The sequence below is a fragment of the Meriones unguiculatus genome, chromosome 1 (assembly GCF_030254825.1).
Source record: "Meriones unguiculatus strain TT.TT164.6M chromosome 1, Bangor_MerUng_6.1, whole genome shotgun sequence".
NCBI classification, from domain to species: domain Eukaryota; kingdom Metazoa; phylum Chordata; class Mammalia; order Rodentia; family Muridae; genus Meriones; species Meriones unguiculatus.
In genome coordinates, this window is record NC_083349.1 from 198,319,849 (window position 1) to 198,334,750 (window position 14,902).

General features: G+C 38.0%; 1 protein-coding gene across 1 annotated transcript; it reads left to right on the forward strand.

The window, feature by feature from the left end:
• Positions 1-3,025: 3,025 nt before the first annotated feature.
• On the forward strand, positions 3,026-3,973 carry LOC110566053 (vomeronasal type-1 receptor 4-like). Its single transcript, XM_021663839.1, has one exon. It carries the CDS (start codon positions 3,026-3,028, stop codon positions 3,971-3,973), a length of 948 nt encoding a protein of 315 aa, XP_021519514.1.
• Positions 3,974-14,902: the final 10,929 nt, after the last annotated feature.

The window sequence follows — 14,902 nt, forward strand, 5'->3', positions numbered from 1 at the left end:
ATTACAAATGTAAGATTTTGTCTGAGAGCAAACTTGACCATTGATGATCCTTTCTTTGATGTTGTTTAGATGTCCCCGATTACTTTTTAATTCACATGTGCCTTATGTCCAACAATTTCTGCATCATCATGTGGTGTGTAGTCTTGTTAAAGCGATGGTTTCAGTTCTCTGGCTCAATTATTTAATTCCTGTATTCTCTTTTATCTGTTGACCTGGTGAAATGCAATAAGACTTTGTTAAGGTGATTATTATGTCTCCTACAATTTTATAAGCTTGATTATAAATATATATATGATGATATCATATGGATTTTGATTCTCAAATTTAAACGTTGTGTTGCTGCAGAAATGTGGTTTTTTACAGGCAAGACTTATGCTCTCTTAAACTTCCTTTTGGGAAATTTAGTTTATTTAACGTGAAATTTTCCTGGGTGTTAGAAATTGTTCTTACATTTTTTTTTAATTTTTGAATCTTCTACATAATGATTAAGGTGATTTTCATATAGTGTGTGCAATGCTGTAAAGACTCATTTTTCTGATGTTCATTTGGATGTTCTAGTTGTGTGCTAATCATCACTAGTGCAAGGGATTTTTGTTCTCTTGATTGTACTTGATGTGTTTGCATTGGTGTAAAATGGTTTTACCTCTTACCTAGAATGTGGAGGTTTTCATTCTTCCTCATATATGTCAACATGCTGACAGTTTCATTCAGAGAAAAAAAAGAACAATTCCAATTTTGCCCCCAGTAAAATTCAACTAGCCTGTTTCGAATCATGCATGTCAACTGCATTTTGTAGAGTGGGAATATGATTGAATTTCAGGTGTCATTGTTATTTTCAGTTACTTCCATATATTTCATACAAATGGATAGCTCATTGGTCTGTTTTAGGAAATCATCTGTGTCTTTGTTATGGTTTAAGTTTTTATTGTAATTTTTCTTTATTCATGATGATTTCGGAAATGAATGTAGTTAATGATTATAATGTTTATTTGAAATATATCACGTTTTATATCTGGATAGTCAGTTGCTCTTTTCTTTCATTTTTTTCAATACGTCTGTTCATCAGTATTCAAACTTCATTTCTTCAATTGTCAAAATAGTGCATGATAATTTTTTATGATTCTATTGTCCATTGATAACACCTTCCTGTGCTAATCATAATGTGAATCTGTTCCATTTCTTTTCAAATCACAATCTGGTACTTATTTTTTTCAGGAAAACAATACTACTGAAATAGATAGTTCAGGGAATTTTCACGGATTGTGCTGGGTGAGAAAACAAGGAAAAGTTGGAGCATCAAAGGGTAGATGCAGAGCAAGAAGAAAAGATGAGTGAAAATCAAATTTCTGGTGAACAGTGAAGAGAAAGGCTATCTATCAATCAGGCTAAAACTTGGAAAATATGAGTGATACCAAAGAAATAAATGTGAGTCTAAAGAAGCTGTAATGCACAGGGAAGAGGAGATGATGTGTTTTCAAAGCTTAGAAGCTGCTGGGTGCTGTTTAATTATATAGAATATAATTATGGCGAACATGGCAAGTGATGAGACAGAAATTAAGAAGCTGATATGAAGAGTAATTGGGATTATGGAAGAACAATATCTCAGTATGGTCAAATTCCTTAAGTAATTTGAATGTTGTTCCCTCATACTAAAATGCCTTGACTATGAAGGCAGAGATTTATGGTGCATAAAGAGAATTCAGACTGGAATACTAGGAAAACCATAATAGATGTCCACCAAAGAATAAAGGTTTGAATTTCAGGTGACAGAAATAATTCATTCATTTGGGGAATGAGTCTAAAGTAAACATGCAGTAAAACTTCCCAAATACACAGAACATGGGTGACATAACCATGTGGTGAAATTGAAGTTCAAATTTCATGTCTTTGTAGTTCTCTAAGCAACTGCAGACCTGAGAACCCTGCATCTGTCACAGGAGTACAGAAGAATTCAGATGTTGCAGTAACAAAAGATATAAGTCTTTGTTAGAGTGGGTTTATTGGTCAGGATCAGCCTGATTGTTTTGCTCACCATATGCTACAGAAAACACATGTGATTGAAGATGTGGTCAACACTGTGGGATCTGCAGTCTCATCCTTGCCTTTGTGTTTTGGCAGCTCAATTCCAACTGTCAGCAAAGTAAATGAAAGGAAATGGAATGGAATGGCTCAGAACACTGCTAGTTAATGAGTAGAGTGGAAGCAAGGCAAAGAGTCCCACATGGTAAGTCTAAGTACTTAGTCATCACTAAGCTGACAGAAATGTATGTCAGGCAATACCCCTAAACCACACACGTTAGAATGTTTGTGATAGAAACAAATGTTATGTACATGAAAACATAAACACATAGGTTAAAAAATATTGACTGATGAATAAAACATCCTTGGTTGCTCTGCCAGGATTCCATTCCAAGGCAGGCATATAGTACGCAGACATTTAGCAAAACAGCCATTTGCATAAAATATATAATCTTTTAAGTCTTCCTAATGTGCAAATTTGGTTTTCACATAGGTCAACATATCCTTCTGACTGACATAAGCTAATTCAGGGTGTTTGGGTGGATTGAACCTGCTTTCTAACACTTTATTCTATCTTCTAAGATGGTCAAGTATTCCAGGAATGCAGTTGGGAACTGTCATCTCTGGACCTAACCCAAAAAGGAGTTGGACTTTTCTCCAGGCAGTGGTGATGCACACCTTTAATCACAGCACTTGGGAGGCAGAGATAGGTGGATCTCTGTAAGTTTGAGCAAAGCTTGTTCTACAGAGCGAGTTCCAGCCAGGGCTACACAGGGAAATCTTGTCTCAAAAACCAAAAATGAAAGAAAGGAAGGAAAAAAAAAAACAAAAAGGAGAGGAAGGAAGGAAGGATGAAAAAGGAAGGAGTTGGATATTTCATAATCTCTCTGTACTGCACTGTCAGTCATTATATTTTCCCATAAAGACCATTTTAAGGATATTTATAATACAGTCCAGTTATTTTTCACTGTAAACCTAATAAGTCTGACACGTGGTAACATCCATCATGGTTCCAAGTGACACCATCTTGGGGATCTTTATTATATCACAGTTATGCATTGGTGTCATAGGTAACTCAACAATTTTCCTTTTATATTTATATAGTTACTTCTTTAAGCTTCATTTTATGAAGTTGATAGATTCACTTTTCACACACCTGACAATTGTTAACATGCTATTCATCACATTCTCCTTAATACCAGATATCCTGGCATCCTTTGGAGTACCCAACATGCTGGATGATATTGGTTGTAAGGTAGTTTTGTTTATGGCCAGAGTCCTACGGGGTATGTCAATCTGCACCACCTGTGTTGTAAGCACATGTCAAGTCATCACCATCATTCCTAGTAATTCTAAGTGGGCATGGCTTAAGTCTAAACTCTCTACATGGGCTTTTTTTTCCTTACTTTGCTCCTGGCTCATTAACCTGCTCATCTATGCATATATCTTTGAAGCTGTAATAGCCAAAATCAACTCTACTCATGTTGGCAGTGGATATTTGCATGCTTACTGTCAAAACAAGTACTTTGGGAACAGAAACTCATGGATATTTTTAAGTGTCATATTAATTCATGATCTCTTCTTTGTGGCCATCATGACTTGTGCCAGCTGCTACAAGATGACTTTCCTCTATAGACACCACAAGAGAGCTCAGCACCTCCACAGCCTAAGCCTCTCCTCCCAGCCATCTCCTGAAAGCAAAGCCACTCACCACATCCTGTTTCTGGTGACCTGCTTCGTGTTCATTTATTGGTTAAACAACTCTATCACTCTTTATGGATTTTATGCAGAAACGAAAATTCCAAGGTTGGAGGGAATTAATGCAGTTTTAACCACCTGCTACTCAACCATCTGCCCTTTCTTACTAATGAGGAATAATAAAATTATTTTACAATTCACTTCTTCCTTTTCCATATTGAGAATGAGCTATTTTCAAAGTGCACTCCCTGGCTGAATTGAAACCCACAATTTCTCATCCTTATGAGATTAAATAGTATACTGATTGGCAGTAGTATTTTTGTGACATAAAAGATTAGAATGTGTACCTTGAATACCTGATAGGGCCTTCATCATAATTCACACAATCTGTTCACTATTAAAAGTCAGGTAGTTAGAATTTTTCTTGAATACAATTTCATGTACATAATTTTGATAATTTGAACATTTATTACCCAGTCAAATTATGACACTGTGGAGAGAATGAATTTTTAAGTACTTTCAACAATATCTTACCTTGATTTTTTCGCTATTAAAATACTTCTAATAAAAAAATTTGAATAGCATTTGGAGCTTGGTTCATGTTTTTTATGGAGTGTTTTGTTTTTAGGAACACAATTTTTTTTTAAGATCTAAGCAGTTTCATTGTATTGTGTTTAAAGATTTCAGGTAATTATTTAAATAACAACAATAATAATAATGAAACACTCAGAGATGCTGATTATCCTTCTTCCAGCTATTGTTAGTTGCATGTAATTCTTTGTCGAGAAGTGATAATCGTGAGACTTTTGCCCTTCCTTGTTAATGTCTCTATTGATATGAAAATTGTTCCAGTCTTATTGTATAGCCATTTCTATAATGGATTCGTGTACAGCAGACTTACTGGTATTCTGGGTCTTAAAATCTTTTCTCCCTCTCTTCTGAAATGTTCCCTGAGCCATAACACAGGAGCTGTGTTATGGATGTAGCCATAGGAGCCAGGCTCCCCACAGTCTGTTGATCTTTGCATTGTGTCTAGCAGTGGTTTTCTGTGATTGCCTCCATTTGATCTGAGGATTTGGAACTAAAAGACAAAGATGAGAGGGAGCATGCATTTGTCTTTCTGGGTCTGATCACCCATATTACTGTAATGAATCTAAATAAAATATTTTCAAAAGTCTGTCCCTGACTATAATCCTTTGCTCTGTTGGAGTCTTCTCCATCTGGGGTGAGTGTTTCCTTACATCACCCAAGTTAAGGTCATCTGCAACCACTGTAAACTAAAGAGAACATTATGTTTTCAAATTTGAATTGGGGTAGAGTGTCTGCAAAGGAAATCCTGGTAATATATTTATATCATCTCCACCTCTCTGCCTCAGGCCCTCCTGTCTTTTCCATTCCCCTTATTCTTTCTGAAATTCATGACCTCTTCTTTTATAATTTTTACTGTGATATACATACATTTACACACATGTTACTCATTACTTTCATATGTAACCAGTTGAGTCCAGTTAGGGTTGCTTGTATGTATATGTTTTTAAGGTTGATAATTTAAGACTGATAACTCTCAGAGACTTTATCCATAGAGAGGACTGATCCTCCTTCTCCCAGTAGTCATTGGGAACCTGTAGTTATTCATTTGGGGTGAGCCTCGTCAAATGTCCCCCAACAGTGTTGGCATTTCAATTGGTGTTGTCATTATGCAAGTCTTGTTTAGCAAGCATATTGTTGAGATTCCATGGATGCAGCCTCATGACATACTCTGCAGTATCCCTTCTAGTCTTCTGGCTTTTACAATATTTCAGACCTCTCTTTCACAGTGCTCACTGAGACTTCAGTAATAAGTAATAAGTGTTGTGTTGTAGAGCTACCAATCAAGACAGGGTACCCCAAGGTCTTCTAATCCTTGTATTTTGACAATATTCCTACAGGCTTTCTATATTAGCTTGTCTTTTGTAAAACAATCTTCTTTGATAAGGGGTGACATCTCCACTCTGAATGTAATGTAAGTATTTAGAATACAGTTAGAAACTACATGGCTCTGGAAAATCACAAAAGTATTAAATCATAAGGTGTGGCTCTGAACAGAGAGGTCTCAAGAGAAGAAACGAAAATGGCTTAGAAATATTTGTAAAACTGTTCATTATCCATGGGCTGGTGAAATGGATAGCACAGTGGTTGAGAGCACTGGATGCTCGTCTAGAGGTCCAGTGGTCTCTTCCCAGTAAGGTCAGAGTTGCTCACAACTATCTATATAGGTATCTGGTTCCCTTTTCTGGCAGGCATATAGGTGAACATGCAGAAAAAGCTCCCATTACATTTAAAAATTGGCTCATTATCCTTAGTGATCAGAGCAATGCCAATTAATACTACATTCATGAATGAAATCAAAGACTTTCTAAAATCCAATGACATTGAAGGCATAGCATAGCCAGAATTATGGGACATAATAAAAGCATTGGTAAAAGAAAATTCCATAGCACTGAGTGTCTTCAAGTAGAAGTTGGAGAGATCTCATACTAGCAATTTAAAAGTACTCCTGAAATCTCAAGAACAAAAGAAACAAACACACCAAGAAGGGTAGATGGCAGAAAATAATCAGACTAAGGGTAGAAATCACTGAGTTAGAAACAAAGAAAACAACATAAAGAATCAACAAAACTCAGAGTTGGTTTTTTCAGAAAATCAACAAAATGGAAAAACCCTTAGCCAAACTAACTAAAAGGCAGGAGAAGAGTATGCAAATTAATAAAATCATAAATGTAAACAGGGATGTAACAACAGACATGGAGGAAATCCAAAGGATCATTAGGCCTTACTTCAAAAACCTGTATTCTACAAAATTGACAAAGCCTACCAAAGTTAAATCCAGTTAAGCCAAACAATAGGTTATAGTCCTATAACCCCCAAGTAAATAGAAGAAGTCATTAAAAGTCTCCCACCCAAAAAACCCCAGAGCCAGATGGTTTTAGCGTAGAATTAGATCAGACCAGACTTTCACAGAAGAGCTCATATCAATAGTCCCTAAACTATTCTACAAAATTGAAACAGAAGGAACATTTCCAATCTCATTCTAGGAGGCCACAGTCACCATGATACCTAAACCACACAAAGACCCAACAAAGAGAATTTTAGAACAATTTCTCTTATGAAGATTAATCCAAAATTTTTTAGTAAAATACGTGAAAACTAAATCCAAGAACATATGTAAATACCATACATGTCAACCAAAAATGCTTTACCCCAGAGATGCAGAGATGGTTTAACATACAAAAAACATTAATGTAATCCACCATATATACACACTGAAAGAAAAAAAAACACCACATTCTCATCTCTTTAGTTGCTGAAAAGGCCTTTGCTAAATTCCAGCATCCCTTCATGTTAAAGACTTGAAGAGATCAGGAATATAAGGCAAATACCTAAACCTAACAAAGACAATACACAGCAAGCCAATAGCCAACATCAAATTAAATGGAGAGGAACTCAAAGCTATTCCGCTGCAGTCAGGAACAAGGCAATGCTGCCCACTTTATCCGTATCTATTCAATATAGTACTTGAATTCCTAGCCAGTGCAAGAAGATGAATAACAGTGATCAAGGAATAAAAAATGGAAAGGAAGAAGTTAAAGTATCTGTATTCAATGATGATATGATAGTATACATAAGTGTCCTCCCAATGAATTTTTCCAACTAAATAGCAAATGATGGCAGGAAACTAAGAGTCATGTATACCTGCTGAAGAATTATGGCACAAATAGAAATACATTAAGTTGAAATTAGTTTCATAGGCTGAAGTTAAATTACCAATACATTCATGTATACAAGTGTGGTTATTATTATGAAAGCGTCTATACAGGTTTGCATGTTTGGGGATGCACTCACATAATTGCATGTACACATGTGAACACATGCATGTAGAAGTCCACGGCTGATGTCAGGAATAATATTCTATTAGTTTTCTTCCTTATTCATTGGGGAAATGTCTTTCAGTGAAGCCTAGATTTCACCACTATATCAAGTTATGTTAGCTGTCTTCCTCTGGGGATCCCAGTCTCTACCTTCTGAGTCTGAAAAATAGGCAGACTGCCATGCCCAGTAGTCATGCAGACTACCATGCCCACTAGGCATTTACTGGATGCTGAGGTTTCAAATTCCAGTTCTCTTACTTGTATTGTAAGTGCTTTTGCCCACACAAAAGCTGCACCTTTGCTCAGCAAAGATACACATTTTCCTTACTACAAATATAGTATACAATCTTCCAGGACTAACTTTTGATTTTTTGTTCACTTACTAATTTTCTGTGATAAATATAGTGTCCATAACACTCCCTACATGATGATAATATTTAGTAAACTTTCCTAGGGAAGCACAGTTTTATAGGAGAATGTAGGAGTAAATGTAGGAGTACTTTGCTACTCTTTATATCTAAAGGAGTACAAAGAGACAAATAAAATAATTATAATACTATTATATACCATGCACATTTAACATAAAACTTAAACAGATAATTATATAAAATTGTTTATTAATCTTTGTTCTTTTAATATTAAGGCTTAAAATTTTTATGCTAAAAGCAGCATCTCTAAAAAAAAAAAACCAACCCAAACCAAAATATATATAAAATAAACATTTTTCAAAATATAAAACTAAAAATTTTGGAGAGTTTATCATCTGTCTAGCTCCCTTTATGTGTGCCTATGATCATGGGTGAAAAGTATGTGTGAGTGCCTATGTATGTGTGAGTGAGAGAGAGAGATTGAGAGAGATAGAAAGAGAGAGCACACTCATGCGGAGGTCAACAAAGCCAGTTTTTATTTTCCAAGTTCCAAATAGTTTGTTTGTTTGTTTGTTTGTTTGTTTTGAGACAGGACTTCCATATGTAACACTGAATGTCTAGACTCTCAGTATAGAACAAGCTGGCCTCAAATTCACAGAAATCTGCCGGCTTCTCCCTGCCAATTGCCATGGTTAAAGGCATGTGCCACCACTCCCAGCCTCGAGACCATGAGTGAACCTCACAGCACAATCCCCACAAATACAGACATTTCTCTGTCAGGCAAACATGAAGCAGGTGATAAACAACACTGAAAGTCATGGCTTATTTTGTAGAAAATTCTCCTTTTTAAAAAATTATTAGGCAGATTTGCAGCACAGGAAAAATTCTCATGTTATATGCTAGTGACTCAAAGTCCAGCATATTTTCATTGTTAGCCAAGTTGAGCGATTTGCCATAGGGTATCAATTTGCTCCTGCACGAGGTCAATCCTCTGATTGAACACCATCAAGCTTCCTTTTAGTTGAGCATTAATTCCTTTATGTACAACTAAGGCATGAGCTACATTGGCTAAATGATTGTTCAGGGTCTGAGCAGTCTGCCCAGTATGACTCATGGCTAATGCCCCAGTGGTAGCTCCAACAGCCGCCAATGAGATGGTAGTAACAATGGTGGCTGTAGTTCCAAGATCCCTTTTCTGTCTGAAGAGAGTCATAGCGTGAGGGGCATCAACGGGCACAGGCACGCAGTGAGGCATGCTAGTAACCAGGGAATACCTAAATTTACTAGCATTCCAGCATTGGGCAAAAAAGCAAGTATCATTACCACAACTACTTGGCTCTATCTGGCTAATAATGAATAAAAATGGGGGATATAGACAAACAGGTGTGGGCTTATAGGAAATATTATGAGAAGCCTTAACCCCCTCATTGGAACATCCTGCGTCAGTTCTAGAACTAGCAGTGGTGGTGTCCGAGGTCTGAGTAGGTTCAGGAGACCATTGCCCCCAGGGGCGAGACGTGCTCCATGCCAATTGACTAACTCCGGTAATTGGACTGGAGAATTCGATACTACGATGGAGCAGCTGAGAGTGGCCATTGTCACAGTAAATTCTACCAGAGTGGATGCAGGACTAGCCACAGGATTATCATCATGGATTGCTGCAGCCATGAATCATCTGAAGGAATGGGCGGGCATGGGAGCGTTAGCAGGCCTTCTGGTGTTGGTCTCCTTGGTTTGCCTGTGGTATATATGCAAGATTAGAGTCTCACAACAGTGTGATGCAGCCATGATCATTCAGGCCTTTACAGCCATTGAAGCAGGACATTCTCCCCAAGCATGGTTGGCTACCATAAAAAGCTAAAATGTTATGCTCAGGATGCGAGGCTAAGCACTGCACTCAGGGTCAGCCGCTTTGAACCCAGAGAAGAGCATGTCTGGTTGCATGCGGGTTGATGCCCCAGGTCCCGCCTCTGAGAAAAAGGTATCGGAAGGGTCTGATGCTCTTTGGGTGGATGACACCTAAATGAACATCGGTACAAAGTCCCAATTTATTTCTAATATCAGAGATCAGACCTCTACTCTTGCCTGATGCGTCTAAAACAAAAAGGGGGAACTGTAGAGAGCTGCGGAATGCTATGCCTTAAAGATGGAGCTGGTTTCTGCCTTCCACCTTCCCGATGGTGAGTGCTCTCTGTCACGAACAAGTCCACATTTGGCTAAGGCTGAGGATCTGGCTTGCTTCCATGTATGTGGACCTATCTGCATTGCCCACGTGGCACGCTGGGGTTGGCTACCCAGAGGCTATTTAAGCTGTGGGCTGGCTTTCCCCAGGGTCCGAGGATTGTTCAAGGTTCCTGAATAAACTGCATTGGAATAAATAAATAAATAAATAAATAAATAAATAAATATTAGGAATACTAGATAAATTACACAAGTATTTCTCATTATGTTAGAACCAAAAAAAAAAAAAAATCTCACAGTAATAATCACATAATGAAAAATTTTATTATGAAAAAGGATTACAGATTATCTGTTACAGGAATAATTGTGGGTAACAGCTGAGAGTTTAAAGATGCAATAACATTAGGAGGGAGATTAAAAATGAACTCTGAACAGAAAGTAGGATCAATGGAACCGAAATAGAAGTAAACCCAGAAATAAACCCACACACCTATGAATACTTGATATTTGACAAAGCAGCCAAAACCACTCAATTAAAATAAGACAGCATCTTCAACAAATGGTGCTGGCCCACTGGATGTCTACATGCAGAAAAATGAAAATAGAACCATATTTATCACCCTGCACAAAACTAAAGTCCAAGTGGATCAAAGACCTCAACATAAAACCAGATACTCTAAATCGGTTAGAAAAAAAGTGGGGAAGAGCCTAGAACTCATTGGCACAGGAGACAACTTCCTGAACAGAACACCAACAGCACAGGCTCTAAGAGCAACAATCAATAAATGGGACCTCATGAAGCTGAAAAGCTTCTGTAAAGCAAAGGACACCATCATCAAAACAAAGCGAATGCCTACAGATTGGGAAAGAATCTTCACCAACCCTTTATCTGACAGAGGGCTAATATCCAGTATATATAAAGAACTAAAGAAGCTGAAAAGCAGCAAACCAGGTCATCCAATTAAAAAATGGGGAACAGAGCTAAACAGAGAATTCTCAATAGAAGAATATCGAATGGCAGAAAAACACTTAAAGAAATGCTCAACCTCATTAGCCATTAGGGAAGTGCAAATCAAAATGACCCTGAGATTTCACCTTACTCCCATTATAATGGCAAAGATGAAAATCGCTAGTGACAACACATGCTGGAGAGGTTGTGGAGAAAGGAGAACCCTCCTCCACTGCTGGTGGGAATGTAAACTGGAACAACCATTATGGAAGTCAATCTGGTGCTTACTCAGACAATTAGGAATAGTGCTTCCTCAAGACCCAGCTATACCACTGCTAGGTATATACCCAAACTTTGCTCAAGTAAACAACATGGACATTTGCTCAACCATGTTTAGCAGCTTTATTCATAATAGCCAGTACCTGGAAACAACCCAAACATCCATCAACAGAGGAATGGATACAGAAATTGTTGTATTTTTACACAATGGAATACTACTCAGCAATCAAAAACAAGGAAATCATGAAATCTGTGGGAAAATGGTGGGATCTAGAAAAGATCATTCTGAGTGAAGTATCCCAGAAGGAGAAAGACAAACATGGTATATACTCGCTTATATAGACCTACAAAACATGATAAACATAATGAAGTCTATACACCTAAAGGAGATAAACAAGAAAGCAGACACGGGGTAAGATGATCAAGCCTCACTTAGAAAGACAAATGAGATGTTTATTGGACGTATGACAGGAGTCTACAGCAGAAGGCATCTGAAAGACCCTAACAAGCAGCATTTCAAAACAGATACTAAGACTCATAACCAAACCCTCGGCAGAAGGGGAGCTAGTATGACATGGAAAGGATAGGAGGCCCACAAGGACCAAATATATCTATCTGGGCACAGGGTTTTTTTCTGAAACTGTTTCTCTAAACAAGGACCATGTATGGATATAACCTAGAACCTTTGCTTGGATGAAGTTCGTGGTAGTTCAATAACAAATTGTTTTCCCATACTAAGGAGAACAGGGATTATCTCTGACAGGAACTCAATGGCAGGCCCTTGACCTCCCCAACCACGAAGGGAGGAGCAGTCCTGCTAAGCCACAGAGGAGGACTTTGCAGCATGTCCTGAAGTTACCTGACAAAACAGGGCCAGAGGAAAGGGGAGGAGATTCCCCAATCCTTGGACTTAGAAAGGGGCAGGGAGAAGCTGAGGGAGGGAGGGTGGGATTGGGAGGGAATAAGGGAGCAGGATACAGCTGAGATACAGAGTTAATAAAATGTAACTATTGATAGTAAACAATAATAAAAAATCTGAAAAAAATAAATAAAAAATAAAAATGGACTCTGAAATAGAGAATTGAATTGAAAGAGGAAAGCAGAGTAACAGGACACTGAGAATGGGACAAGAATTTATAAGCAGCCCTATATAAAGATAGCGTCAGGATTAGAACATTCCAGGCAGGAACTGCAAAACTGCAAATACTGTGTCAAGATTACAATTACATACACAAGGATTTTTGAATGTTTGAGTTAAAGGGCAAATCATTTCAGAATTATACAAAGTTATAAGTTTATATGCTATTCACAAAATTGAATCATTGTCTTGAACATATGTAAAAATTGATAATTGAAAAGTGAAATAGTCAAAATATTATGAATTAAAGATAATGATTTTTGAAAAAATAGATATTTATTTATCTCAAAAGTATGATATGAGAAAAAATACTAAGAAAAAAATTTAAATTCTAAGAATGGATAGACTGATCCTCACTCTCAGTCTGAGTGCTGAGTGCTTAATGTCCTTTCTCAGGGCACTGTAAATCCCACATGTGTGAAGTGTGTTGGAAACACGGCCTAGGAGGAGACATGACTAACTCAAGGTCAAGATGACAGGTCTCTTCCTCCCAGTGGACATGGACCAGCTTGTCACCCATGGCATCAATGACCTCCTTTACTGTGCGCCATTTAGATGCACCCAGAGGAAAATCTCACCAAGAGGCCACATGGGTCTCAGACAACTTTCGTATGCTAAGAGTACAAAGTTTGTATCATGTGCATTTTCCCAAGATGACCTAGACCAGAAAGTAAACTTGAGGATTAAGGAAGTCATTAAAAGTTTTAAGACAGTGGTGGGAATTATCACATTATAAACAAATGCTAAGCATCTAGCAGAGCCACAGAGAACATTTGCACTGCTCCAATGGAGACCATTGTGCCTTCTGCTCTTATGGTGTATTTTCAGGTTCCATAGAAAGCCTGGAGCCACACCTGGAGTTTTATTTTAACCACATAGTACATAGTACAGGATTAGTCATTCTTATATCCCTTCTTTTGTTCAAGAGTAGAGTTTTATTCTAAGATTGCTGAGTTTTGCTAAAACAGACACTAGTCCTCCTGTCTTCCCAATATCTATGATTATACCCACAGACAGGTCCTAGTTGAGCCTGGATCAGTGAAACTCCTTATTGGAGCTTGATGTTTAAAACAGAGATTCATGAACATTCAAAGTGCTGAAAACAACTGGGGAGATACCTAAACATGACATCTATTAAATCCTCTTCAAGACATGGGGAACTAGGAGAAGAAAATTAAAGATTGTAAGATGCAAAGGAGAGAGGAGCAGTGTCATGAAATGCTGTTCCTGGTTTTGACTTTGCCATGACAACCACAAACACTCCATAGTGATGCTCAGCTACTCAAGATTTGCATACCATAAAGACAGCAATGGGAGCTTTAGCAGGCCTTCTGGTGTTGGTCTCCTTGGTTTGCCTGTGGTATATATGCAAGATTAGAGTCTCACAATAGCGCAATGCAGCCATGGCCATTCAGGCCTTTACAGCCATTGAAGCAGGACAGTCTCCCCAAGCATGGTAGGCTACCATAAAAAGCTAAAATGTTACTTACGCTCAGGATGCGAGGCTAAGCACTGCACTCAGGGTCAGCCGCTTAGGACCCAGAGAAGAGCATGTCTGATTGCATGCGGGTTGATGCCCCAGGTCCCGCCTCTGAGAAAAAGGTATCGGTCGGGTCTGATGCTCTTTGGGTGGATGACACCTAAATGAACGTCAGTACAAATCCCAATTTATTTCTAATATCAGAGATCAAACCTCTACTCTTGCCTGATGTGTCTAAAACAAAAAGGGGGAACTGTAGAGAGCTGCGTAATGCCGCGCCTTAAAGATTGAGCTGGTTTCTGCCTTCCACCTTCCCGATGGTGAGTGCTCTCTGTCAGGAACAATTCCACATTTGGCTAAGGCTGAGGATTTGGTTTGCTTCCATGTATGTGGACCTATCTGCATTGCCCACGTGGCACGCTGGGGTTGGCTACCCAGAGGCTATTTAAGCTGTGGGCTGGCTTTCCCCAGGGTCAGATGATTGTTCAAGGTTCCTGAATAAACTGCATTGAAAAAAAAAAATCCCTACAAACACACACACACACACAAAAAAAAAAGGAGAGTTGACTGGATGGTAGGTCCCTTATATCCCAGTGCTTGGGAGGTAGAGACAGGAAGCTCTCTGATTTCAAAGCCAGCCTGATCAATATAGCAGGTTAAGGCCAGGCAAAGTACATAAACACAATGATGCTATACATAGATGAAAGCCATAAAATTACAAAATTACAAAAGCTTACATACTTCAGAAGCATCACTGAGATTATATTTATTTATTTACTATTTATTTATTTTGAGACACAGTAAACACAAACAACAGAAACTAGTCAACAGATTTTATTTGTATGTATTGTTGCATATATACATATATAGACTCTATAGATG